This window comes from Lipophrys pholis (assembly GCF_963383615.2).
Source record: "Lipophrys pholis genome assembly, chromosome: 23".
NCBI lineage: Eukaryota > Metazoa > Chordata > Actinopteri > Blenniiformes > Blenniidae > Lipophrys > Lipophrys pholis.
In genome coordinates this window covers 5,343,474-5,371,449 of record NC_137645.1, presented here as the reverse complement: position 1 = coordinate 5,371,449, position 27,976 = coordinate 5,343,474, and the positions used below count along the sequence as shown (strand labels likewise).

The following is a 27,976-nucleotide window of genomic DNA, read 5'->3' as shown; positions in this document are numbered from 1 at the left end:
TTTGCAAAACTTTTTATCAGATTTTTAACATCAGAGTGTACCAAATCAGAGACAATTTTCAAACTGGAATGAATGTACATCATGTTTTCATACTCTCCTCCTCGTCGTGGCACAGATTACACCAAACAGTGTAAAGTGACAGTGGTTGCATCCCGGGAAAAAATGTTATAATGTACAGAAAAGTCCTGGAGGAAATGGCGTGCGGCACAATTTAACCGTCCTGTTCCATCACATTTACAAAGAAATAATTAAAAAGATGTAATTACAACAGTAATACTCAGTAAAGATAAAGCTAGTAATAAATATCAGTGGAGGATGTGAGTAAAATTTATTATAAATGTTTAATGCATGTGAGAGATTCGTACGCACATGTCAGGCTTCCCGAGGCATCGTGGGAAACACAGAGAGACAGAGAATTGCATCTTTTAAAATAAAAATAATGGAGGGAGGTTCTTGTGTTGTTTCCCTGCATGTCTCCTTTTAAAAAAGAGTTTTGTAAATCAGGATTGGTGGTTTTCCTAATGCAGTTTTGCTTCTCAGCTGTGGGAGACGGCAGGCAGTCACACGCACACACGGGTCATTTAGAGTGACCAATTAACCTCAAACGTACTAAGTACTGTGCAGCCTGTTTTTTTGTTTTTTTTTTGTTGTTCTTGTAAAAATTATTGTAAATGTCGTCTCAAATACTGGCAGCATCAAACAAAAAATACTGGCAACTTTAGAACTCAGTCGTTGTGTGCTTTCGGACACTGATGGGATGAAGAAGTGTGTTCATTCACAGTTCTGCTGTTATCTCTGCTGCTCGGCCGAGTGGGGGCTGTCCACGCTGCTGTATGGCGACAGGGAGGAGGTTGTTGGCCCCGACACTTTCCCATCATCCCCTTCTCCTTTCTCCACCTCTCCTCCTTCTGTTCTGAACACTTCCACCGATCCTCTCCCATCCTCGCTGGACTCCTCCGAGGCGGACAGACCCCCCTCCTCCCCTCTGGTCTCCATCTGGCTGACACCTCCTTCACTTGGACTAGGGCTCTCCTGGTCCTCCTCACCAGGGATGGGCTCCCGGGCCTGGCTGTGGTGCTTGACGTTGTAGCGCTGGTTCTGGAAGAACTTGACAATGGTGTGTTTAGGCAGGTCCAGCTGGGCTGACAGGGTGTGGATGGCCTCCTGGTCGGGATAGAGTCCCACGTCCCCGATGAAGCTCTGCAGGATTCCCAGGGCCTCCAGAGAAATGCGTGTCCGCGATCGAGCCTTCTTGGTCCCTCCGCCTCCGGGGCCTGGGCTCATCCCTCGCTCCTCTGAACCTAGCACAGGCGGCATGGAGACGGTCTGGGGGTCTTCACGAATAGGAGATGGAGCTGTGAGAGGGGGCAGTGGCTGCCTGTGGAGGGCCTGTGAGGAGAATAGAAGAAGAAGACATACAACTTTCAATTTAAAAATCTTTCTGGAGCTCAAGAAAGTTAAGATTCAGCATTTTTATTCTTAATGCTCTGTATTTATCATATTTAATTCATGTCCAACAAAACATCTACTGAAATGCATTTAAAAGGTTTTGTCATGTTTTCTTTTTCTGTCGGAGTGAGCAGGAGTCTTGAAGAGGAAATGTACGACAAGCGGAAGTGTGAGTGAGCCGCATCCATCAGCACAAAACTCATCACACAAACAGTCATGCTGCTCGGGCTTATTAACAGGGCGGGGTGGCCAGCACACCCAAACACAGGAATCCAACACCATAAATCTGTGGTCCATCAAAATTAAAGGACCTAAATAAAGATAATGGCAATTCCTTTTTCTCTGCTTCAATAATTACAGGCTGTGACTGACCCTCGGCTCACTTGTTGGGAGTTGTGGGCACTGGTTTCATATTGGATGTTATTTGGACAATTAATTCTGTGTGTTTGAGACAACTCATCCCTGCAGTTACCTGTAGCTTCCACTGGGCATCAGGATTCCTTGTCGGAGCGCCTAAACGGCATGGGGTTTAGGACCCAGCGGCACTCTTACCTGTGCAGGCAGAATAAAGGGGGTGTCGAGCGGCATTTTTTCCTGGTATGGAAAGGAATGGGAGGAGCTGCCAGCGCGAGCCGCCAGAGCGAGCTGTCAGACAAGAGCAGTGCGCTCAGAGGCAGCGTGATTCGTGAAGTGGTGCATCTACAAGTCGTGGTGCATCTACAAGTCCAAGACAAGTCCCCTACACTATGAGAGATTCCTTTATTTTTTCTAACGCCCTTGGTGCGCGGAATGAGGTACGTAATGCAGTGTCTTATTTGACCTCTTACTGCAGGTGAAGCGGGTTGTGTCGTCTCATCTTTAAATACAGTTGTTGCATTTATTTACTCCATTTATTTATTCAATATTAAATAATCGACAGTTATTTGTGTCTGGTTTTATACAATTGAAATGGTTAAATAAAGTATGTTTATGAATTGTTTGCACTGTATGAGAATATTTAATTAAATAACTTGTATTTTGTACTGTCTTATAGTTTTCACGGTGCTCAGCTATGCTCAACTGCGAAATAAAAGGAGCAATGAGAAGCATCAGTCGAGACTCCAGCGTCTTGTTCTTTCAAACCCAAGGGCCGTTACAGTGAAAACTCAGCGCCATACTGGGATCGTCTACCCAGCTCGCCTCGCCATCTACCCCCAAGACCCAACCCAGTCTACACTCAACTGAAGGAAAAGGAAGATAAGGAACTACTAATCCACACACACACACTTTCAGATGCAATGAAAGACTTTTAAAGGAGTATATGAAGGATATTTGATTTGAACATTGATGGTTACTGCCATAAGGTTTGTGCGTGTGTTTTTCCTTTTTCTGGGAGGGAGGCATTTTGAAACTCCAGATTCGGCAATGAGTGCGCCTTATGTATTTTATATTTATAACATAATTCTTGGCATTTATAATTAGAAATTGTTTCAGCTTCACTGTGCACTGTCATGACCACAGCTGGTTTTGCTGCATTTTGTCCTTTGCACTAAGCCCCCCTGAATGTCCAAGTCTTTTGTTGGTTTTGTTTTATTGCTCTGCCGTATTTAGAGCCTCAGTAAGCAAATAAAGTACAGTAGGCGCATATTCAAACTAAGCGCATTAAAGTTACAAATCACACCATGTCACTCAATGCCGAAACCAGTGAATCTTTAGACATACAACAAGAGATAAAAAGTCCTCGTCACAGAACGTTAACTCACAAGGCTAAGGAGATACGCGAGCAGACTGTCAAAGATAGAAAACAGGCTTTTAATAAAGACTACAATTCTTGGAAACATGAAGCAAAGGGGTGTAGAACAGCACTGAAGTCAGCCTGCTCACCAGACGATCTCGTTAAAATCGAAAAGGAAATTAGCAGGAAATACGATTTGGTACGAGACCATTATGAATCCCTCTTACGCAACCAGTCCACCACTCCAGAGATTGTTGCCAGAATGGACACTTGTGCCATGCTGACTGAAGAGACGGTTAAATTGGTTAATAAACGACGAGAAGCGATTGAAAAATATAACGAGAGATTTGAAAAGGAAAGAGTGAGAATCATTTTAAACAAAGAACAATATGGGTCAGTCTTTGGGCTCACAGACACAGAGACGGTAGTCTCAGAAGCACGACAAGAATCGGACTCCTCCAGCCTACTTTCCAGTAGCTCTAGTAAAAAACTGGATGCAGAAGCGGAACTCGCAGCCACTCGTGAAAGAGCAAAGGCGATGAAGGACATTCAGGTTCAACAATCACAGCTCCTTAAACTGGAAAACGAATTTAAACTTGAAGAGGCAAGGTTGGTGGCAGACTTTGAGCAGAAAAGGCTGGAGAGACGATCAAAATTAGAAGAAGAGCGAACAAAGCTAGAACAGCTGAAGGCAGAAAAGGAAATCCAGGTAGCAGCTGCTCGAGTGAGAGTTTATGAAAACCCCGAGAGTGATTTCAGAGAAGTAGAGGTTAAACACCCAGGAACTGAATACGTAACTCCATTTAACCCAAATGCCCATTCATTCCAACCTCAACCAGCACCTTTGGGAGCGATGACGGCCTTTGATGCTACAAATTTAGCCCAAGCCTTGGCAAGTTCATTAAGTGTGAGCCGTTTACCAGTCCCTGAACCGACAATCTTTGATGGAAACCCTATGAAGTTTGTTGACTGGAAAACATCGTTCATGACCCTTATTGACCAGAAACCCCTCCCTGCGAGTGAAAAAATGTTTTATTTGAAAACTTACCTCACTGGAGATGCATACAAGGCTGTAGAAGGATTCTTTTATAGGAACTCGGAGGACGCCTACACTGGGGCCTGGAAGATCTTACAGGAGAGATTCGGGGATCCTTTTGTCATGCAGAAAGCATTTCGAGACAGGCTCACCAAATGGCCTAAAATCGGTGCAAGAGACCCCATCGCACTGCGAGAGTTCGCAGACTTCCTACGAGGGTGTGTAGAGGCTATTACGCACATCAAGGGCCTGGCGATCCTAAATGATTGCGAAGAAAATTACAAGTTGTTAAAAAAGTTACCAGAGTGGGTTGTGCGGAAATGGAGCAGAATTGTCACAGATGAGTTGGATGGGTCGGGTAATTATCCAGACCTTGAACGGTTCTCATTGTTCTTAAATAGAGAAGCTCGGATAGCCTGCAACCCGATAACCTCTCCACTCCTCATAAGTATGAACACAGAAGAGGAAAGGCCACTTAGGAGGGTAAGAACTCTAAATACATATACCCAACCTAAGAATTCCAACCGAGAGATGCAAGCCACCTTAATAGATCAAGTCAGGCCACTATGTTTGGCTTGTAAGGAGGAGACACATGGCATTGCCAGATGCCCCACCTTTATTTCAAAGACCTTGGAAGAAAAGAGAGCTTTCATCCGGGATGAGCGCCTTTGTTTTGGGTGTTTGAGGAAGGGACATGTGATCAAGAACTGTAAACGTCGACATACCTGTGCCTCATGCAATCGTCGACACCCAACGTGCCTGCACGATGAAGGGAGACCAAGGCCAGTTGAAGCAACTGAGGCCGACTCAGGCCCCACAATTATCCACAGAGGCGACGGAGTTCACAGCGCCGTATTCCACGCATCCATTCAGCATGCCCCAGCTACCTCCAGTATAGTGCCAGTTCTGGTGTCTTCAGTACAAGAGCCACAGAAGGAAGTCCTCACATACGCACTACTTGACACGCAAAGCGATTCAACGTTTATCCTTGAAGACCTGCTCAAACACTTGAATGTTGATCCTCAGCCAATTATGCTGAAGCTCAGCACCATGACAACAACAAACACGATTACAGCAAGCAACAGCATTCAAGGCCTACAAATCCGGGGACTCCATTCTGTAAAACGCCTCAAAGTAAGACAAGCCTACACGCGGAGTTTTATTCCAGTGGACAAATCCTACATCCCATCAAGAAAGACAGCATCACAGTGGCCTCACCTCAAGCATCTGACGGAAAAAATGGCCCCGCTTCAGGACTGTGAAGTCGGATTGCTAATTGGTTACGACTGCCCATCAGCGCTGGCTCCACTGGAAGTCGTAACAGGGGGAGAGGATGAACCATTTGCACAACGCACTGAACTTGGGTGGAGTATCATCGGCTCATCTAATCCTTTTTTGGACAGGCAGGAAAGTCAGAGTTTTGTACATCGCGTCACAGTAAAAGAAATTCCAACTCCAGCAGTGACAGACACTCTAAAAATCTTAGAGTTGGATTTCAATGAAAGGACTTATGAAGATAAACATGTCTCCCAAGATGATGTCCACTTCATACAGTTTCTCAGTAGCAACATCAGACAAAGGGAAGATGGAAACCTTGAGATGCCCCTCCCTTTTAAGAACAACAATCCACTGAAACTCCCAAATAATAAGAGACTAGCCGTTCTTCGTCTGCAGTGTCTGAAAAGAAAGTTAAAGACAAATGGACTGTATTACGATCACTACAAGACGTGTATGGAAGAGATGATCAGCAAGGGCGACGCAGAGTTGGCAGAGAAACTGAGAGTTGTTTTTGACTGCTCTGCACGGTTTCACGGCCTCTCTTTGAAAGACAAGTTGCTAACCGGACCAGACCTAATCAACTCACTGGTGGGAGTCCTCTGTAGTTTTAGAAAGGAGACCGTGGCCATAATTTGCAATATAGAAAAAATGTTCCATCGGTTTCCTGTTGCCCAAACATGCCGCAATTACCCGAGATTTCTATGGTGGGAACATGGAGAATTGGAAAATGAACCACAAGAATACTGGATGGCTGTCCACCTCTTTGGGGCGGCCTCATCTCCTGGATGTGCTAGTTTCGGTTTAAAACACCTGGCACGAGAACATGCTGTCGAACACCCAGCAGCGTCTGCCTTCATTCAGAAAAACTTTTATGTCGATGATGGGCTGACTAGCGTGCGATCTGTTGAAGAGGCTAAGACACAGATAACTGAAGCAAAGGATTTGTGTAAAAGAGGAGGGTTGCGCCTTCACAAGTTCAACTCGAGCCACAAGGAAGTCCTTAATTGTGTGCCTCTCTCAGAACAAGCCACAACTCTCGAGCCTCTTAATCTGATGATGGAAGCGATTCCTGCAGAACATGCTCTTGGTATTCAATGGCTGATCAACCAAGACTGCTTCACCTTCAATATTAACCCCAAGGATCGGCCCCTCACCCGCCGTGGTATTCTGTCAGTCGTTTCCTCCTTGTACGACCCCCTTGGGTTTGTTGCCCCCTTTATCCTGATCGTGAAATCCATACTCCAGGAGCTGTGCCACAGGGGCTTAGGATGGGATGACCCAATGCCAAAGGATTTGAGAGCAGAGTGGGGAGAGTGGAGGATGGGTCTTGAGAAGTTGAAGGACATAAGAATCCCAAGATGCTATCACCTGCACAATTTCAGCAACTTGGTTCAAACTAAACTACACCACTTCTCTGATGCCAGTACCAAGGGGTATGGTGTATGCTCATATCTTAGGTATAAGGATGACAATGACAATGTTCACTGCAGTCTCGTGGCAGCAAAGGCCAGAGTGGCACCAACAAAGCTGACAAGCATCCCAAGGTTGGAGCTCACAGCTGCAGTGGTTGCGACTAAACTTAGCGTCATGCTGAGACATGAGTTGAACATGGAAATCGACAGAGAGCTTTTGGACAGATTCTCAAGTAGTGTTAGGATACATCAACAATGAAACACGGAGATTCCATGTGTTCGTCGCAAACCGGGTTCAGCTGATCAGAGACAACACCAACATCAGTCAATGGCATTATATCGATACAACCGAAAACCCAGCTGATCATGCTTCCAGGGGCCTTTATGCACCACAAATCCCTAGTTCCAACTGGTTCTCTGGCCCAAAATTTCTCTGGGAACAAGAAATCCATCTAAAACCCCATCTCACATCAGAGCTGCTCACTGGCGATCCTGAAGTCAAGACAGTCCTTGTGTCAGTGACCCAAGCCAGCAACAACCTTGACACTCTCAAGCGCCTGAGTGAAATATCTCTACTCGACAAAAATGGCATGTACCACGATGTAATTTGCGGGTCAACGACATTGTCATTGTTAGTGACGATCACCTCCCAAGGAATCGATGGCAGCTAGCTCGAGTAGTTGAAGCCTTCCCAGACAGCGATGGGTTAGTCCGTCGAGTCAAGATTAAAACTGGGGTACAGAAAACGACAAAGGGTCAAGAGTATCCATCTAAATGTTCTGTAATGGAGCGACCCATCCAGAGATTAGTGCTCCTCCTTGAGAGTAATTGACGGGTCATGTAACCGGTCTTAAGCGTTCAGGAGCAATGGGCAGAAATCCCACAGAAGTTAGAGTGGAGGTTTGTGATGGGATTTGGTGGGAGTGTGACTGACCCTCGGCTCACTTGTTGGGAGTTGTGGGCACTGGTTTCATATTGGATGTTATTTGGACAATTAATTCTGTGTGTTTGAGACAACTCATCCCTGCAGTTACCTGTAGCTTCCACTGGGCATCAGGATTCCTTGTCGGAGCGCCTAAACGGCATGGGGTTTAGGACCCAGCGGCACTCTTACCTGTGCAGGCAGAATAAAGGGGGTGTCGAGCGGCATTTTTTCCTGGTATGGAAAGGAATGGGAGGAGCTGCCAGCGCGAGCCGCCAGAGCGAGCTGTCAGACAAGAGCAGTGCGCTCAGAGGCAGCGTGATTCGTGAAGTGGTGCATCTACAAGTCGTGGTGCATCTACAAGTCCAAGACAAGTCCCCTACACTATGAGAGATTCCTTTATTTTTTCTAACGCCCTTGGTGCGCGGAATGAGGTACGTAATGCAGTGTCTTATTTGACCTCTTACTGCAGGTGAAGCGGGTTGTGTCGTCTCATCTTTAAATACAGTTGTTGCATTTATTTACTCCATTTATTTATTCAATATTAAATAATCGACAGTTATTTGTGTCTGGTTTTATACAATTGAAATGGTTAAATAAAGTATGTTTATGAATTGTTTGCACTGTATGAGAATATTTAATTAAATAACTTGTATTTTGTACTGTCTTATAGTTTTCACGGTGCTCAGCTATGCTCAACTGCGAAATAAAAGGAGCAATGAGAAGCATCAGTCGAGACTCCAGCGTCTTGTTCTTTCAAACCCAAGGGCCGTTACACAGGCTGTGTTCTGAATAATATTGAGGTTAGGGCCAGACTGGAGAGCATTTTGGTTTTGGGGAGAGAGGGTGGGATGGAGGAGTGTTTAGCAGGAAATGTGTGGGCTGGTCATTTACCACTTCTATTCTCAATGACTCAATGAGACACAAACATGACAAAGAGAAAAGAAGAGCAGGTGGTGAAATCAGAGGGAACTTTGGGGAGTCCCCCCCCCCCCCATTTGTCACTGGATTTGATTTAAGTCTTTTTTTTATTGTATTTATTGTATTTTCTCTTCAGAGTCTCATGCTTTTGCTACCTGCTGGTCAGGGATGTGCAGGACTGAGTGCAGCCGGTCGCTGTGCTGCTGTCTCGACTCCTCCTCGTAGACCTGGTCCCGGTCGGCCTGTGGTAACGCCAGGAACCTTCTGATGGTGCACAGGTTCTCCCACAGTGTGCGGTTCTCTGGGTTCGGATTCTCTTTCCACCGGAGAAGCTCACACAGCCAGCCCTGGAGCACGCATCGAGGAGGAGAGTTTATCCATGTTTACGAAGAACAGTCTGGTTCATTAACATTTTACTACCGGTCCACAAGAAAAGCCCCTTTAAAAGCAATTAAAATGCATCATGAGGCAAAAACTGCTCTTATGCAATCTGCTTTACCAGTGCTTTGGACATTTGAAGCACAACTTCAGTTTTACATTGCAATCCTTTAATAGGAAAAAATAATTGTTTGGATTGGATTTTTGTGATGTTGCAATTTAAGTTTTGTCATGTTGTGAAGATTGGTCAACAGTTTCCAATGATTTCCTCTGAATAGATGCAGAAGATGCTACGGTTTCTTCTCCGGATCTTAAAATAAACAGACAGCATCTCTTTGTTGTGTCTTGGAACTCATGAGAATGAAGGGGAAAAAAAACAGAAGGAATGCCTGAGACGAGTGGTAAACGTCTGCAAGAGTGTGTGTGTGTTTGTGTGTGTGAAGATTGCATTATCTCTGCTAGGCTGACCCAGGATCTACCACCAGCTGTTGTTTATACACAGCCTTCAGCCTGGAAATTAATGGTAATAATGTGATCATCCCTCTGTCGTCTTGTCTATCTTGTCCTCCTCCGTCGTGCATCCTCCTGTTCCCCTTCCTTTCCATCTCAGTGCCTTCATCCATGTCTTCCCTCTTCCCTCAAACATTCATGCGCGCTCTCTCCATCTCTGGACTCTAAACTTAGCTGCACAAAGTCTGGAAAAAGCACGTCCAAAGAGATTCAAACTTCTTTTTTAAAAGGACCACGTCCAGTCTTTGTCTCCTCCATCTCTGGCTCTCTATTGCCAGACTCTGCTTTGATCTCGCCCTCGATTACCCACATTGTTTATCTGAGGCTGGAGTCACCATGGCATGCCACAGCGGGTAATCAGATACCCCACACACACAGTCACACACCTCGACGCTACACCCTCATCAGCCCCTTCAAACATTATCAACTCAGCTAGAAATTGTAGAGGAATGTTTAAAAGAATGAAAAACACAAGGTTTGTGTGGAAACGTCTGTTCAATCTTGTCATCAAGAGCCTCGACCTCAAGTTTTTTGTGGTGGATTTGTTATCTGTATGTAAAGTGTTTTTCGCAGCACACATCTTCCTGTGTCAGGCAAAGTCTGACTGAAACATCCACAGTGAGCTGCAAAGACATGCCGCTGATGCAAAATCAAGGACTGACCTGACTTTTATTGGCAGCCACCTTGGCAAACAAAGCCTGGGAGACTTTGGCCCGCTTCATCTCTTGTTGGATCTCCTCATACATCCCCGATGTGATGCTCGCCAGCGAATCAAGCTTGAGCTGCAGCTCTGGACTCGACACGCTGCATTTTGTCTGTGCAGAACAAAAACAAACAGGAGGATCTCAGTGGAGCTGATTCATGACACAGACAAGTGTTGGGATGGGAGAAATGGGAAATAAACTGCTCTGTGAAAGGAATTTCAGCTTCTCACCAATAAATAGAATAAAAACAACTTCATAATGACTGGAATATATAGCTGAGATGAAGGTTTTGAATCTCTGAGCGTGCGGGCACCTGTGTGAGTCTGTGCGTGCTGCTGCCAGAGATGTGGTTGCTGGAGTGGTTGTGGATGGTGGTGGTGGTCCTCTCTCTCTCCTCCTGGTAGATACGGTCTCGCTCGCCTTCGGGCAGGTTGAGGAAGTTTTGCATCGCTTTCAGGTTGACTAGCAATGACTGGGAAGCAGAGCGAGGGTCCTCCTCCTTACGAAGAATCTCGGACAGCAAGCCCTGAGCGACACAATATTTATACGCCTCTTTATTTCAAAGTTATGAGACACTGAAGTCCAGATTTGTGGGTTGATTTGTCTTACCTGTGTGCGGTTGAAGGCTACACGGGCAAACACAGCCTGGGAAACACTGGCCCTCTTCAGCTCATTTCGGACTTGCTGGTAAATGTCGGGGGAGACCTCAGCCCCGGAGCAGCTGAGGCCGGGCTCCGTCATGCCCGTGGGCACCTTACAGGTCCGTGAGATAGGAGGATGGTTCAGGAACTGGTGGTTGACTCCGTGCGGGTGCTGGTGGGCGAGCAGGCGGCTGACAGCCAGCTGCTGGTTGATGAGGTGGGCCATGGCGAGCTGCTGGCGGACGAGCTGAGGAGACAGCTGAGGGGACAGGAGCCCGCTGTGACCCAGGAGGGGCGGAGCCTGTGGACGCAATGGAGGGCTGGTGTGGCTCTGTCCAGCAGGGTGAGGCAATCTGTGCGGCTGGCTGGGGCTCTGAGCGTCCCCAAGGCCCGACTTGATGGGGAGAGCTCCAGGGCCGCCGAGGTTGCCCAAGTGGTTGGGAGAGGGCAGGAGGGATGGGGGACGATGTCCGAGGACACTCAGGTCTAAATCCCTCTCAACTGTAATGACACACACATTCATGTTTGTATTCCTGAATGCTTTCACTCATTATGAAATACGACTAGTTTAAGGTTGATAAACAGCTGGCAAATACCCTCAGAAAATTACACCAACATAATATTTCTCTCTTCTTTTTTTTTTTTTTAAATGTGTTCAATGCTACAATTTGTTAAAGAAAAGTGAGCTGATTCCCATTGGCAGCAATAAAATAACTATTATTTTCCTTTTATTTATAACAGTTCTTGTCCTATGTGGAAATAACCATATCCATCATGTCACTGGATGAAATGTCAGTAAAACAAACCTTTGATATCTGACTTTTCCTGTGATGACCACATCTTTTCGATGTATTCACCTGTATGAAAGACAGAGAGTGGAAAGAAAACAGGAGCTTCACTCAGAGGTTTAATGTTAAAAATGAGCTTGGTTAAGTTTGTCCATTTTGTTGACTTTATCTGATAAAGGTCTGCTGACTCTTTCTGCTCCTGAAGTTCAGTTATTCTAACATCCTGTTAATGATGGCTGGAACTGACATCACTTTCACAGGAGCACGTGCAGATGAAAATATCTGATTTTAATAATGTCTGAGTACCTCAAACAGACCAAAATAACACGTGTGCGCCACCAGTTGACTTCCTGAACTTCATGAGTGACTCAATCATCAGACTGACCCACACAGTGCAGTAATGAAACGAGTACATGAGTTACTTTATGTTTAGTAAAGTACAAACTGTCAGCAGGCCAGTCTCGACGTTTGAGATGTGACCTCATAAGCACAAAATCTTTGGTCTGAGATCGTATTTTCTGTCTGCACTTCTCTACTGATAAGATTATCAAGTAAGCGAAGAATGTTTCCGCTTTGTACTCTCAGCTGTCCTGGACCTTTTTTTTTTTCCTCTCCACTCGTCTCCTGAAAAATCTGCTTCCTATTACGCTTCCACTGGGTTCGGTTGAGAGTCTTATTTTGGGTTATTAGTGGAATAAAAGTTGGAGTGAGGCTTGGCAGGGCATCAGATTTTTTACCTTCCCTGTTTGTGTGTGTAAGAAGTGCAAGACGAGCTCTTATTTCTGGGTTTCCGTGGTGTGTGTGTGTGTGTGTGTGTGTGTGTGTGTGTGTGTGTGTGTGTGTGTGTGTGTGTGTGTGTGTGTGTGTGTGTGTGTGTGTGTGTGTGTGTGTGTGTGTGTGTGTGTGTGTGTGTGTGTGTGTGTGTGTGTGTGTGTGTGTTTGGGGGGGTTACTGCTGTTTTCCATTAGGAGTTAAGAGCATTTAGTTTTGTCATGTGTATTAAGGGTGACATTAATGTGAACCATGTGTGACAGATCCTTCCTACTGAGAGCTGTCAGTGACGGACGTCACATGCAGCAGATTAGACACAGAATGGCTGACACGTGTGCTCCGACACATTCAGGGGGTGGACAGGAGAATGGAAAGGCTTCATCAGAAAGCATCACGAAGGGAAGGCAGTCGGGCAGGTGAGTCACATTAACCCAAGGTGGGACTGGCAGTGAGTGTCAGTTTGAAGGGGGGGTGAAATAAAAGTGTGACAGTCTTCACTTTGGCGAGTTTTCAAAGTAACAAAAAGGCAAATAAAGTGTAAACAGCTGAACAGTAGGGAGGTGGAGGTGCAGGAGATGTGACAAAAGTAAAAGATTTTAACAAGGCAGGAGAGGGACATTCGACACATGAGTGACCAGATTGGAAGGGAGAAAATGAAATTACAGGATATGTATTTAGAGAAATCTTGATTCACTGTATCGCACGCAATAGATTCTCAAGTACAATTTACTTTCTATATATTTACATAAATTCACAAAACACAATTTCGTCTTTTAATTTTGTAATATCATTATTCAGTTTACTATTTGACCTCCAGTACATTAAATCAATTCAAATTTATACTCACTATATTCATATAATCTTTCAAAATACACTGTCACAAATTGTCTGCTTTAAAAAAAAAATTCTGATTCACCAAATCCAGACAGTGTGGTTTGCTCCGATGTATACTAATATTAAAAACATTAAAAACAAAGATTTGTTTCCTACTGAGCATCTCTTCAGTGAGAGGAATTGGTGCCTTGCTCAGGGGCAGTGAAAATGCAATCAAATGTTGGGATTAATGCTTACCTTTGATACGTTTATATCTCTTGTACCAGCGTCCAAACTCCTGACACTTGGAAGTGGAGACGTTGGCATAGTAGGAACTGTTGACGATGGCTGAGATCATACTCTGTCAGAGAGAAAGGGGAGGACACAATGTATTTATGATGTAAATATATAACCACATGGCAAATATACCAAGAGGTATATTGTAGCGGGAATAATCTATGTTACATTAATAATTTTGGAAGATAATTAGATTTACTGGACCAATGAATTCCTTCAATCTGACCAGTCTTGGGAACGGCTCTGCATTGAGACTAAATATTAACTTCAGAAATCTGAAAAACTGAGAAGCTCACTGCTGATTTATTGAAACTCATCCACCATTTCTTGATTATGTTCTGCAGCCACTCTCAGCTGAGCAGGAGATGTGCAAATTCTGGAGAAATCTAAACATGGGAAATGCTGAGGATTAAAACTCACATGAGTCAGGCTCCAAATGCACACCACCCACACACTTCCCCTAATCACTAATTACATCATGACTAAGTCTTGTGCATAAATCACAAGTCAAAATGACACACTCTCCAGTCTAATGACTGCAGGGTGTGTGTGTGAGCAGGGTAATTGAGGTGTGCGTGTTTGCATCCTTTCCCATGGGATGGTATCAATATTTGTGTGAGTGCGAGGGAGTCAGATTACACACTGCGCCGAGTGTGTGTGGTGAGCTGATGATGAAGCCATGTGTTTAGAGAAAATTGTTTAGCCGCATCTCAGCAATGAACATGTGTTTGTGTGTGACAAACTGAATCAAAGTCAGATAAACAGCTCGAAAACAAGGAAATCAGACAAAAAGAATTGGACGCCACCATAACAGGGCTGGATTATGGGATAGACCAAAAGCCTTGATTTATGTTTTTTACTGAAATGTATGAAAATGACAATATTGTTGAGATTTGGCTAAAAAGTGGCTACCTAAGTGCTAATTCCTGATGTCCCCTGGAGATAACGATAGTATATCAAATATTGTTGTTATACAGTTTATTCTTATCTGGTCAGGGCGACTGTGGCGAGCTTGTTAGAGCAGGTCGTTTCTCAATCAAAAGGGCAAGACACTGAACCTCAAACTGCTCCCAATGCACTGACTTGACTTGCAGTGCCTTGCATGGCAGCCGCCTCCATTGGTGTGTCAATGTGTGTGTGAAAGGATGAATGTTAAGCACTTTGGGGACTTGATTATTTGCAATTATATCTGTGTTATTACTTACGTTTTACCGAAATACTTAAGTTTATCATCCAAATAATTTGATGTAACCACTGATGCAACAAAGAAGGATTAGATTATGGGTTTGACCATAATGTTGGGTTACGTTCCCAACTCAAAAATGTCTCAAAAATTAGAATTGAAATTAAAATGTCATAATTATTAGTGTTGTTGTCTCGGCTGAATAACCCTGTAGTTATTTGACATTTAAATCAATTAATGTTGAAAGAGTTGCACTCGAAGGTGCATATTGTTGAAAATGTAGCTTGATTGTGACCATTTTTCTCAACCGAAAACATATGACCTCAGCTGTACTTGTCCTCTTCACTTCTAACATTTCTCAGATAAATTGTATATAGAAACGTTAATAGGTGGTTACCTGGGAGAGGGGGCACTCCTTTGCCAGGGTGCTCTGGTTGCTCTCTCTCAGAAGCTCTCTGAGGGCATTTCTCACTGTGGCATGGGTCCACTGCTCTGACGGCAGCTCCTCCAGCCGAGAGAAACTACAGGATAACCACATTTAATTATAACATTTAAATACTCAGGATCTTTATTATTTCAATACATAATATCTTAATGTTTTTTTTCATTGAGAGATTGGTGAAGGGTTAAGTCGGGAAATAGATGTTTATGGATCTAAGGTTGACAACAAGCAGCTTGACTCCATCTGTATTGTTGAACATCTGACATCGTGAGTCTGGTAAACAACACTCTGGTGGCTGACCTGTGCAGGAGGATCCGCAGCGTGACCATGTGGTAAACATCCAGCAGCATGTCTGCCACTGTTGCTTCTGGAGCATCTGTTAGGTAGTGGATGGGCATCGGCTTCCACCGGCCCACTTTAATGATGCCTGGCAAAGACAATAAGAAAAAAAAGAAGATGTATATCAGCCCTCCTTTTAAAGGCTTTAACGGGACATTTGTGCACTTCATGTTTTTCAATCTATGTAACGGCGACGTGTTTGTGTTTTTTTTTTTTTTTCATTTTCCTAAGTCGTACATTCCCCTGGCCTTCATACGACCGTGACTGGAAGTGCAAATCTAAACAGGCGTAATCACATTAGGATCTTCTAAATCAGACACAGGCCCTGTCTGGCCTCAGCTTGCCAGCCTCAGTGTGTGTGTATGTGTGTCTGTTCCTTGTACAGGGATGTTGGTGATACGGGTAAAGGAACAAAGGCAGTTCTCTTTGGCCGGGTGAAGAGTTGATTAATCAGAGGAGAAATGTAAAATCAGCTCGACTTTAAGGAGGCTGTTAATGTGAGCCGCGTTTTGATGTTGATACACTGGATAAACACTGTGAGGCCATTGTTCTCATATCAAACTGCAGAATATGTTTTCCCTCTGTGTTCTACTGCTGATGGCTTGTAGAAATCGTTGTTTTCACATGTCATCAGCTCATTACTGTAACATATTGCATGCATCCTAAAACATTTTGCAATTATTATAAAATGATTTACTTCTGAGATCATGCTCTATTTAAAAAAGACTCGGCTTGTTTTGGGGAGTGGTTTGCAAGCCTGAAAATAGGCAAAGTGGTTAGTTATCAGTAAATGTTTCCAAAAACATGGCTTTCAGTTAAATTTAGTGTGATCGTTGTAGTCAGAAAATTTACCTAAGTCCATGTTAAAACCGGAGTGGTAACCATATACTGAAAACCGCTTTTTAATTAGTCATAATGTGTGAGTTAATTAAAGAAAAAAACCCTCTGCCAGTCAGTTAAGTGTTTAAAAATATCTATCCGAGGCAAAGTTATGTAAGATGCAATTCAATCTGTGGAGAAAATAGAAGAGACTCTGTATAATTTTGGTTGTGACCACACTGAAGGAAAGAAATGCACGACTTCAGCCAAAAATTATTTATTTGAAAAGAAAAGGCCGATTTCTCAGAACAAAAACCGGCTATTTGGGAGAGGCTGGGGGGGTCGCAGGGCGTCGGCTGCTTCGTTGGACTGCCCTGTGTTTACGGGACACACCAGGAATGTCAAACTGCCCTACTGAGTGTGTGTGCATGTGTGTATGTGTGTGTGTGAGAGTTGTTTCAGCGTAGACTGGATTGTGTCTGCGATCTTTTGATCTCAGAACGAGGAGAAAGCTGAACAGAGTCGGCCAGATACACACTTTAACATTCAGTTTCACCTTCCTGCTCCTCTCACAGACTTTTATTTGTTTTTCTGGTAAACACTGATGTTGTTGTCTGTTTATTGGGACTCATTGTACCCTTGTGGCAAACTCAACCCATCCATAGACCAGAAGCATTCTATTCAGCCGCTGCTGGAAACAATTAATTACTCATCAATTGCCAAACACAGTGGTTGGATCATGAGATGGTTCCAATTATGAGAATAAGTTCAAACACCTGCGTTTCCCAGATGTAGGCTACAAACAAGGCCCAAACTGGATTGTCAATTTATTTCCTACATTTCGAACAAGCAATGTTATAAAAATAAACAAAGAATCATTTGGAAAGGTTCGGTGGAAGTTAATCAACCTAATATACTATTAAAAGGTGTATAATCTAAGGTAAAAACTGGACAAAATCTGAATTATTTCACCCATTATACTGTAACTTTTTCTGTACATAGGATAAAAAGGACCATGTGGGACATTTCAGGTGTATGACTAGAAGTCATTGAGTCTCCACTCACCACGGGCCTGTACGGCCGAGTTGTGCGAGTATCCGAGAGCGACCAGCGCCGTCTCCACCAGCTGTGTGAAGAGCATGTCCTTACGAACCAACACAAACTCGGCGTGACGGTCGCTGCGGGCCTCGCAGTCTCTGCCGGCTGGACTCATGTCTGCATGTTCGACTACACAGTAGACCGGGATCATCAAACCTGGAACAACGGGAACGGAAGAGGAGGTGAGCAAATATTTATTCTCCATGTTTCAGCGGAGAACCAAAAGTGGTGAGGAGCCGTGAGCCCAAGCCAAGAGCAGCTCTTTCAGACACATTTGTTGAGTGTCAGCTGCTTGGTGGTCTCATTGTATGGCTCTGGTTAAACTGGGCATGTAAGTCAGTGTAAGATTGTGCAACTGTATTTGTGTTTGAACCACATATTAAAACCCACAAGGGATCCGACTTGTTTCCAGAACCGCTATTAGCACGCTGCATCCAGCACTCAGGAGCAGTGCCACGACTCCGGCGGTGAGGCCGGTTTCTCTACTCTGTGGCTGCTCTTCGGCAAGGCAGCTTCCATGAGGTCTGAAACCATTCACACCCATGAAGTCCACTGGTGGATTCCGCAGGAACAGTTAATCAACAAGCTATCAATCCTGCAAGCAACAACCCCACCGCCCGGTTGGAGGGTGAATGAGGGCGCCTGTGTGTGTGTGTGTTGCTTGTGTATATGCGTGTGTACTGTACAATGTTTGTGTGATGATGCATGATGATGTCTTCAACTGCATGAGAGAATAATGGGCATCTGTGCATGAGTGGTGTATTTCAGTGTGTGGACACCATCGCATCGACATGTCTCTAGTGGACGGTCACATGCTGCCCACTGTTAACGACATATTTGGTCTATTCGTGTATGAAAACTGTATGAAGAAGTGAGTGTGTGTTTGTCCTGTGATGGACTGGATATCTGTTCAGGGTGTGACCTGCTTTTGCACTTTCAGATATTTTAAGAAACGTTTATGTTTTGCATCCTGTTGTGCATGCAACTGAGGGATACTGCATTTGTACATCACTGCAAAATTATTGTTTATTGAATGTCTGGAGCCCGTGTTTACCTTCGACATATTATAATTTTGGAAGTTTTGTATATAGATGCAAAAACAGAGCATCTCTTGACAAAAGTTAGAGTCAAATTCGAATAGTTCCCGTGTAATCTCATATATTATGGCTTCGTTCATACTTAGTCATACATTAACAGAAAGAAACACAAATGGGACATTTTTATTAAATTAACTGGATTTGAGCGTTGTAGTTCAGAGTATGGCCATGATAAATCTGGATGTTTCTATATGCAGACATTTTTAACTTGTTTAAACCTTCTAGTTGTGCTTGTGTCCATTGTGACTTGAAATTCTTGAATGACTTATAATTGAACACTGCTCTACATGCTATGTGCATTAAAGCCCACCTCCCAGAGGTCTCAGCGGCGTGCCGTTCTGCTGGATTTGTGGGTTTCCCGGGCTGCCGTTGACCTCCAAACGGCTCAGCTTGCACTGTGGAGGCCCGCTGGAGGTCGGGCTTTCCTCTTTCTCCCCTCTTTCCTCTGGACTGACACTGTCCCGAAGGCCGGGGCTCTCTGCGCCTCCTCCTGCATCTCCACACTGCTCCATCGATCCGCCAGGAGCCCCCAGTACAATATGTGAATCTGGCAAAACACACAAGTTTGCTCCAGTTACAAAAAGAAATGCGGCAGTGACGAGACCTCACCAGAGTGAGCCATTTGAATTTTTCTCATGTAAAATAAAACAACAACAACAACAAGGTCAAAGAAAAAGCCGATTTAATTTCACACAAATAACAAAAGATAAACTGTGGGGGGTAACATTTGCTGGAATATTCAAAGATAGAACATGAGGTCGGAAACAGTATATTCTTGATTTCGAGCCACTTCTTTCAATAGAAACAAAGGTAATTTCATTAATTATTACCACATGCATGGTGCACTCAGTCATTTGAGTTACTACAATTTCAAACTAAATTATGGATTATATTTTTGAGTTATCAGACTACTTGAAAAAACAGTTTTGATGCATCAGTATTAAAACACTGAATGCCGTCTACAACCACTTCAATTAACAACAGTGGTCTCAGATAACACATGTAAGCTACATATAATATGATATTTCGAGATTATAATATTCAATATTACCAGAATGAAAGACAATGTGATCAATTTGACATCAGAGCAGGGTGCAACTTATAGGTAGATGGGGATTTATCCGCTGTAGATTTCCAGTATTTTCAAAAGAAAAGTTGCCATTGTGTATTCTGTTTTAGTCTGGAATAAAAACCCAAAATGTCTTTGTATATAAAAGTTTATGAGCTGACATCAGGGATGGGGAATTTTAATCATGGTGACAGCCAGAATAGTTAAATTTTTTCTATCAAAGATTTGAATTGTGTTTTATACCTCTTTAATGGATGAACAATTGAGTTACGATTTCAACAAAAAGCTGAAAATGAACTGTATTGATGCATTTCAACGATTCCCATCTTAAAATGAACTTAACACTACCTCAGGTAGAATTGCATTTGAGATTGACTTGAAATGGGCTTTATTCTGGAAACTATCTCACAGACTTCAAAGAAGAGGCTGGGCACCCGCCAGCCACCAGTTGCCAACGTGTGGTGTACATAATCAGTCTATGTTGACTCGCTGGAACCGCGATTCAGATAGTGACTTTGTCCGTACGCTCCCAGCTGGGCTCAGCCGACACAGGAGGCAGGCGGGGACGACCACAACAGACTAAACACCGGCCTGTTTATCGTGCTGTCGACTCACAGGAGTACACAACAGGTCATAATGAAAGACGTCAAGGTGTCCGTGACCATGCACTCTGTATACACTGGATGAAAATATAAATAAATAAAGCTGTAGTCTATGAAATAAAAATCGGTTAGCAACTTTCAAAAGCCTGTACTTTAAATTATTCAAGCTTTTTCTGGGAAACATTGTCATAAAGAACAACAAGAACCACAGCTGCACTGTGCACACCCATCATCATTATTTACATTAATTAAAGCTGCACTTAGCTGAATTTACGCAATATTGTTTTTTCCATGATAAGCAATTAACGTCAGCCATTGGTCTTTAAGACACTGCAGCAAAACAAAAGAACCAACAAAAAACCACCTCCAAAAAAACCATCTCAACCTCTTTCTCTTCATTATTATGCTGATATATGCGGCAAGTTGCTCCGATATATAATCAGATCACCTCATTTCCATGGTGAACCTGCGGCGTAAGTGTGATGTTCCTGTCACTCAGTGAGCACGACAATAAAATTATAGAAAATAACAATACTCAGAGGTGGGATGACTACTTTGACTGGTAAGTGGGATGTTTTTAAGTCCCAATGTTTTATTTATTTTGTCAAAGGTACTCTGACATTACATGACAAGAGAGGACAGAAACAAGAAAGGATAAATTGTCTCACGAAAAGTGCATGTGACAGCAGGCCATCATGATACATCAATACAGATCTACAATGTCAAAGAGTTGCTGTATCCAGCAGATAAAGGTGATTAAAGTCCCAGCAGTGCTACATCTTCATCATAACTAGACCATGTGCACATTTTCAAGAAAAGCGTCAAACTGAAATCTCTGAACTGCCACTTCAGATCCCTGGGAAGGTTCAGTGCTCACAGCATAAAAGTTTTTTCCCCCCTTCACACTGTGTGGTTTTCAGTGGTATGACCATAAAGTCAGCAGCGACACATGAATCTCGGCTCGAGAGCGACACATGATTATAATAAAACTCACATGCAAAATTAATAGCTGCTGTTAAAAAAGCCCATCCAACACAAACAAGGGGGAAAAAAAGGGCCTGTCACTTTTTTTCAAGCCTGACTGAGGCTTTTTTTTTTTTAAAGATTGAATAAATGTGATTCCCCCAGCTTTAGATAAGCATCTCAGTCAGATTTGAAATGCTAATTATCCTTCTAAAGGAGATTTCAACCTGTTTTACTCGTCCAGTCTGTTTAAATTTTCAAGGAAAACTATGCAACGCTGAAAAAACTCCATAAAAGACGTCGCTTTAGGCAACCTGACACTTAAAAACTTCACAAAAATTTCTCTTGAGCAGAAAATTACATACTTTTCGGGGTTGTTCGCCCACGTTCAGCACAAACTGTGACTGTGCAACAATGAAATATCATACACACTGTGCTTTTAAAAGTAACTACAAAAACAAAACAAAAACTGCACCTTTTGAGATCACCTTAGTCAGAAAGCCTTTTCTAATGTGAATTTAAAAGTGTTTTCATGCATTCAAAATGGAATATTGCATTCCAATTTTAAGTGTAAGACTATTTCTTTTAGAATTTGCACTATTACATTCATACCATAAAGATTTATCTGGAAAGTATCAACAAATTGACAAATAAAAAGTAACACAGCGAAAGGACCAATAGAGAGGCTCAAATGAGGGTAAAGGGGAGAAGTAATAGCAATAAAATGTGTATAGTATTTTTCTCCCATTTTCCACATGGGAGTTATTATTTTTAATTACATTAAACTTGATTCTAACATTTGATCATTATCTGGGAAAAAAAGAGTAATACAGAAACTTTGAGTCTGGCCATTTGAGATGAACTAACTTACAGCTCCAGGGCATCCAAAGATGAGCGTTTTGTTCAACTACAACCATATGTGGTGTCTTTTTTTTTTTTTTTTTTCAATTTCTCTTCAAGTATCCGGTTAAAAATGTAATTTCCAAACAATATGTGGTCACGGCGAGACCACCATGCAGCCAGTGGTGCCGGTACCCTCCCATTCCTCTTCCTCTGGGTGCAGCTGTCCATCCCACACTGCCTTTGCTAATTCACCCATCAATCCCTTATCATGAAAGCAGTTTAATGATCCTGCAGTCTACCAAAACCATCAAAAACTTCTGAAAGTTCCTGAAAGATCTGCTGAACGCGTCTGCAGCGAGTTTATCTCTGTTTGCTGAATTGAATGGAGAATCTCTATCCCCTACCAATTTAATCCTAAATTCGATAGTATTGTATATAAATGAAACAAAACAAGCTTCCACTTTCTGTTTCCTTTGTTTTTTGGGGGTATATCTGGGACCGTTTCTTCCTTTATAGCCTGCTTCTTTTGAAACCAGAGCAATATTTAAGTCATTAATGAGGAGACATAAAAATAAAGTAGACGCTTGTGGTGCCTGAAAGAGAAACAGACGACATGGCGAAGCACACTAAATTACTTTGATTAAAGGGTCCTTGTTATAAAGCATGTGGGGGAATTTAGATTAATACTGAGGGAACTCTGCAGGGTGGGAAGTCTCAATGCTTTTTAACTTTCTTCATACTGACTAAATGTTTTGGAAAAGAATTTAGGAATTCATGTGAAAAAACTTTCTGTCAAACCTGAAAACAGCTGATGATGGATAAAAACAAGGAAAGTCACAAAATGAAAACAAAAACCTTCCATTTCCCAATCACCAAACATCATCTAATGTGAACATGAATACCCAGATTTTGCCGTTATTGCATCATTTTAAGTCCAATGTGCTGTAAAACAAAGCATGTGCCCTGGTAAAAACCCTGGAACAACAACATTTCCGTTCACAAGTTTTAAAATCCATAATTTTTCAGATTAAACTTCTTTTTGGCATGCCCCCTGCAAGTTGGAATGAGAAGTCTGCCAATTTTTTAGACTTGGCATAATGTTTGCATGGCTGAGATGACTTCATTCAATCAAGACGTACAGAAAACAAAACATCCAATCCACTTTTTCTCTGTAATCAAACCAAATGACTGCATTTTGTACTTGAGTCTGGAGGACTTTACACTCAATGTAACAAAAATGAAGATTTAAGGCCATAATTTACCACTTTTCCGTAAAAAAAAAGTATTCACGTCTGTTCTCCTTAAGCGGCGTTCACTCGCTCACACATAAAACCACTTGAAGCGGCACGTTTTGAGGTGCACAGCCGGGAGACCACACACTCCCTGCACACACTTTACACATGGAGGCCAAATGCAGTCACAGTCAGTAGCAGCAAAGAACTTGAACTTCAACTCAGGCTGAACTAATAGATGAACTTTACTCACCGCTGAAGCTCTTTTTATTTCATTATTGGATTTTTAAAAAAATTCCATACATGTACTTTTTCTATTTTTCTTACACATTTTATCTTTCTTTTTTTGTATTTGACATTTAGTATGTACCATAAAGGCTGTAAATAGAGTAACACACTTAATGATAACATTGTATCTTTAAAAGAAAAAACAACAACAACAACACAATCTCTTAGTTTTTATATGATAGTTGTCCAAAGGAGTGTATGACTACAAAGTAGGATTTATAAAGATTAGCAATGTATATCACAAGAGTAAAAAGCAGAATCCAAAAATAATACTCAATTAATTAACTTAATTTACGACAAATGTGAAGATTAATAATGGTGTAAATTTTCGATTTGGATAGTTGTGGGCATGTCTTATTAATCTGTCAGGCACTTTTGGGTGATGGGATTAATCTCCTGATTGTACTGCGCAAATAATTGATGTTTGATTTTGGCCACACATTCTGCAGCTGTAAGAGTTAGGGAGCAAGCACTGGTTGATTATGGAGCGCTGAGGATTTGGGTGAGGGTTAGGGTTAGGATTAGGATTAGGCAGCATCATTGATGAATCTTTGCACAAATAATGGATCCAATATTTGCACAGGCCAATCAATAGACCATGCAAATCGCCCAAAAGCGCTTTACAGATCTGTTGTGTTCAAACTAATGACAAAATCCACTTCTTTTTCTAAAGCTGCACTTCAGTATGAAAATGTATGAAATCTTCAGCTTCTTTGCTCTACAGCTGAGCAAAAAAAAGCAAAGACTTCATCCCTTTCAAATAATTTCTTCCACTTTCTAACTCCCCGGCTGGCCTTTCTATTTCGTTTGAAGACAAAGTTTCATTCCTACCTACTGTACCAATAGGTAAAGTGAACTTTTCACTGAAGGCTCACTCACTTTTCAAGAAGTCACGGCGCATACCGGGAAATACACTCCATCCATTGGTGAAAAGGAGTGAATCCAGCCTGAAGAGAAGGTGAAAGTGCCAGTGTTTTCCTGCTCCGGGAGAAATGTAGACCGATGCAAAGGGGAGATGAAGACGAGGAGTGATGAGGACAGAGTACTGCTGCCGGCTGAGTAAGGAGCAGTGAAATGACACATGCAGAGAGAGAGAGCGAGAGAGAGAGAGAGAGAGAGAGAGAAGAGGGGAGGAGGTGAGAGAAGCCCAGAGACAGAATGACAGGCCTGCAAAATAAAACCAAATGCAGCAAGTACATTTATTTGTGCATACATAAATCAGTCTTTAACCTCATATGTGAAGAAGTAAATAGTTTTGGCAGAGCTGTGCAGAAAGACGGAGTCCCCTCCGTATTCTTTAAAGCCACACGCTAAATGAATAATGTGATCACAGAATTAGAAAGGTTAATTCATTTCCCAGATGCCGTGATATCAGGGAGCAGGAGGAGGAGGAAAAAGTGGAAACAGCATGAGGTTAGAAAAAGGTGATTAATGGAAGAAGTTCATCTTACCAGCAGAGTTGTGGAAGATGCATCTGATTAGAAAATATGTGAACACATGCATACATTTTTGTGTGCGAACAATCAGAAGAGAGAAAGTGACCGGCTGCCTGTTGATGATGATGATGCAGTAAAGCAGAAATATATCTTAAGCATATATTTGCCAATCGCGCAAGCATTGGTTGATCGCGCAGAGCTAAGAGTTAGGATTAGTCTTAGGGTTAGGGTTAGAGTAAGGCAGCATGGTCGCTGGATCTTCATGCAAATCACGGCTCCATTATTTGCAATTAGCCCCAAAGCGCTTTACATTTACTTAATTCATGATCGCCTTGATGTGTCACTTTTATGTCCTGTTGTGTATTTGTTCAAATGGTGTGAATGCAGGAAGATGCCGAAAGGAATGGGGGGCATTATTTTTGAATCTTTAATCAGTTCGGAATGGAGAGAATTGAAATTTCTTTTCATTTTCTATGTTGATACTACCTCAGTAACTGGAATCATTTTCACACATTTATTTTAAAATTGTTGTATTTCACATGCACATCGGCGCTACATTGCATCAGTGCCGTGAATTATTTAACTATTTTATTCCTAAATATTTTTCAGAATTTTACTACACTATATCATAATTACTTTATTTATTTATTTATTTCCATGAGTGTTGCATAAAATTGTGACAAGAATTATTTTCCTTGACTTTTTTTTTTCAAATAAATTTACAACAATTAAAACTCTATGTTTAATGTATGAATCCAATCATTTTAGAGTGATGCCAGTCATCAAGAAAGTTCTCTCTTCTGTAATCCACAGCTTCAAATAAGTCCGTCCACATAATGCCACTGTAGTTTGCTATGCTCTCCAGAGCAGATAATATGTCCTCACTCCATAAAAAAGCCACAAAAGAAGCTATCCTGAGAATGCATATAGACTGTATCCACTTATATACATGCACATATAATGTATACACTCCGTCCACCCATCACTTGTGTGTTTGTCCTGCTTTTCACGGACAGTGTGGTCACCATTCCTCAATTTACTCTCCACAGAAGTAGTCACCTATCATTACTTCTCAGGCTGTCTGTCCTCTCCCCTGTGGTTCTTGAGCACCAACACTCGTCCTCATCAGCCCACCACCTTCATCAAAATGAGCTGGAATGGTAGTATAAAGATTAAAACAAATATACACACATATAGGGTTTATTCAAATTAAACTATAGTTGGTACAGAGGGGAAAAGAGCTTCTTGTTGTTGCCCTCACTGAGGAAATGCTGCCTCATTGTGGTGCTGCCAAGGTATTGACGCGCTATGAAGGCATCATCATCATCATCATCATCATCACAGGGGTTTCAACTCATTTTAGTTCACAAGTTTAAGTGTTCACATCAACACTTAAACTTAAAATGGCCTCATCAGAAATATGAGAGGGCAACAATGACAAATGAATTTTACTTTGTCTATTTATAAGTGGACTGGATAAACTCTACATTTAATAAATGATCTCATAAACAATGTTAAAATTGTTTCAAAACGAAAAGATAATTTGCTGCACACACGCAGTAGTTGTAGTTTGAACCCAGGGGTGTGGATGTCTGGTCCCGGAGGGCTGCAGCCCTGCAGGTTTTGAGGGTCGTTCTGCTCCAACACACCTGGAATTAATGACTGAATCATGAAGCTGAGCAGGAAAGCTGATAACGAGACAATCATTAGGATCAGGTGTGTTGAAGTGAGGAACACAGCCCTCAAGGACCAGGATTACTCACCCCTGTTTAACCACAAGTATAGGATTTTTAAAAAAGCACTACAGCCCAAAATACTGACAATAATAACAACATTTGTTTTTTTGATAATTCCATTGTATTTTGGGGGCATTTGTGCACTGGAGTATAACTTCAAATTATTTTTCTCCAACTCATATTATTGTTCATCTTTTTCTTAGTTTTTTTTAAAGGGGAAAATGAAAAAAAACAAATTTTTAAAAAATATTTATTTTTAAGTATAATTTATTTTGCAACCTTTGGGGTATTTTAGATCTCATAATACATTTTAAGCCGTTTTTATTCATTCTGCGTGTTTTAGATAACTACTTTGTGTTTCTTCCTGTTTGGAAAAAAAAAATTATACTCTATATCCGTCATAAACGTACAGAAACATATTGGCCTTGTCAGTGCTTCATTCATACAATTATAGAATCATTATTTTAGTGTCGGAGTCAGAAAAAAAAGTAATTTTTGCACCTGCGTAATAATCCTGCTGTCTAATCAGCATCATGATATGCCACACCTGTGAGGTGGAGGGATCTTCTCAGCAATGTGCCCTGCAACACAAATGTGTGAACGATATTGGAGAGAATTAGGCCTTTTGCATACTTCAAAAGTATTAGATCTTTGAGTTCAGCTTGTGAAAAATGGTAGCAAAAACAAAAGTTTATATTTTTGTTCATTGTAAAGAATAACAGTGACTGTGGAATTATCCTAGTGGAGTCGGCGGTGCAATATTTATTGTGGTTATTTGTCTCACGCATTATCCTAAAACGCTCAATCTACACTGTGTGCGCCCTTATTAGAAAAGGGGGATATTAGATATTTGAGCTATTTTATCATTTTCAATCTTATTTTTTAGGCTTCAAAGGGGTTTCATATATTCACGAAAATGTCTCTTTTAAATTGCCGTTGAAGGTACATTTAGTAATTGAATGGGACTTTACATAGAATAGTCTGTTGCATATGGTGTAATCCTAAATCCCCAAAGCACCCAATCTGCCCATCCAATCAGATGGAAATAAACACATCTGAGCATAAGTATTTTGAGTTTGTGAAACTAGCATCTTAATTATTTACTGCATTGTATTGAATAAAACAGTCAGTGATGTTTTGGCAAAGCAACATTATCAACATAGAGAAGTTATTTACATCTTTTGGGAAACTTTGA

The 27,976-nt window shown here is 42.1% G+C and overlaps 1 protein-coding gene across 1 annotated transcript; it reads right to left on the bottom strand.

Annotated features, from left to right (window-relative positions):
- Positions 1-2: 2 nt before the first annotated feature.
- Positions 3-24,686, bottom strand: LOC308127617 (DNA-binding protein SATB2-like). The gene is made up of 12 exons (XM_080492752.1): positions 24,489-24,686; positions 18,923-19,159; positions 17,483-17,671; positions 15,560-15,686; positions 15,215-15,338; positions 13,596-13,698; positions 11,772-11,822; positions 10,934-11,466; positions 10,638-10,850; positions 10,283-10,435; positions 8,888-9,079; positions 3-1,389 (listed from the first exon to the last, which is right to left on the bottom strand). Exons 1-12 carry the CDS (start codon positions 24,508-24,510, stop codon positions 790-792), a joined length of 2,544 nt encoding a protein of 847 aa, XP_080348878.1. The 5' UTR covers positions 24,511-24,686; the 3' UTR covers positions 3-789.
- Between the last annotated feature and the right edge of the window lie 3,290 nt (positions 24,687-27,976).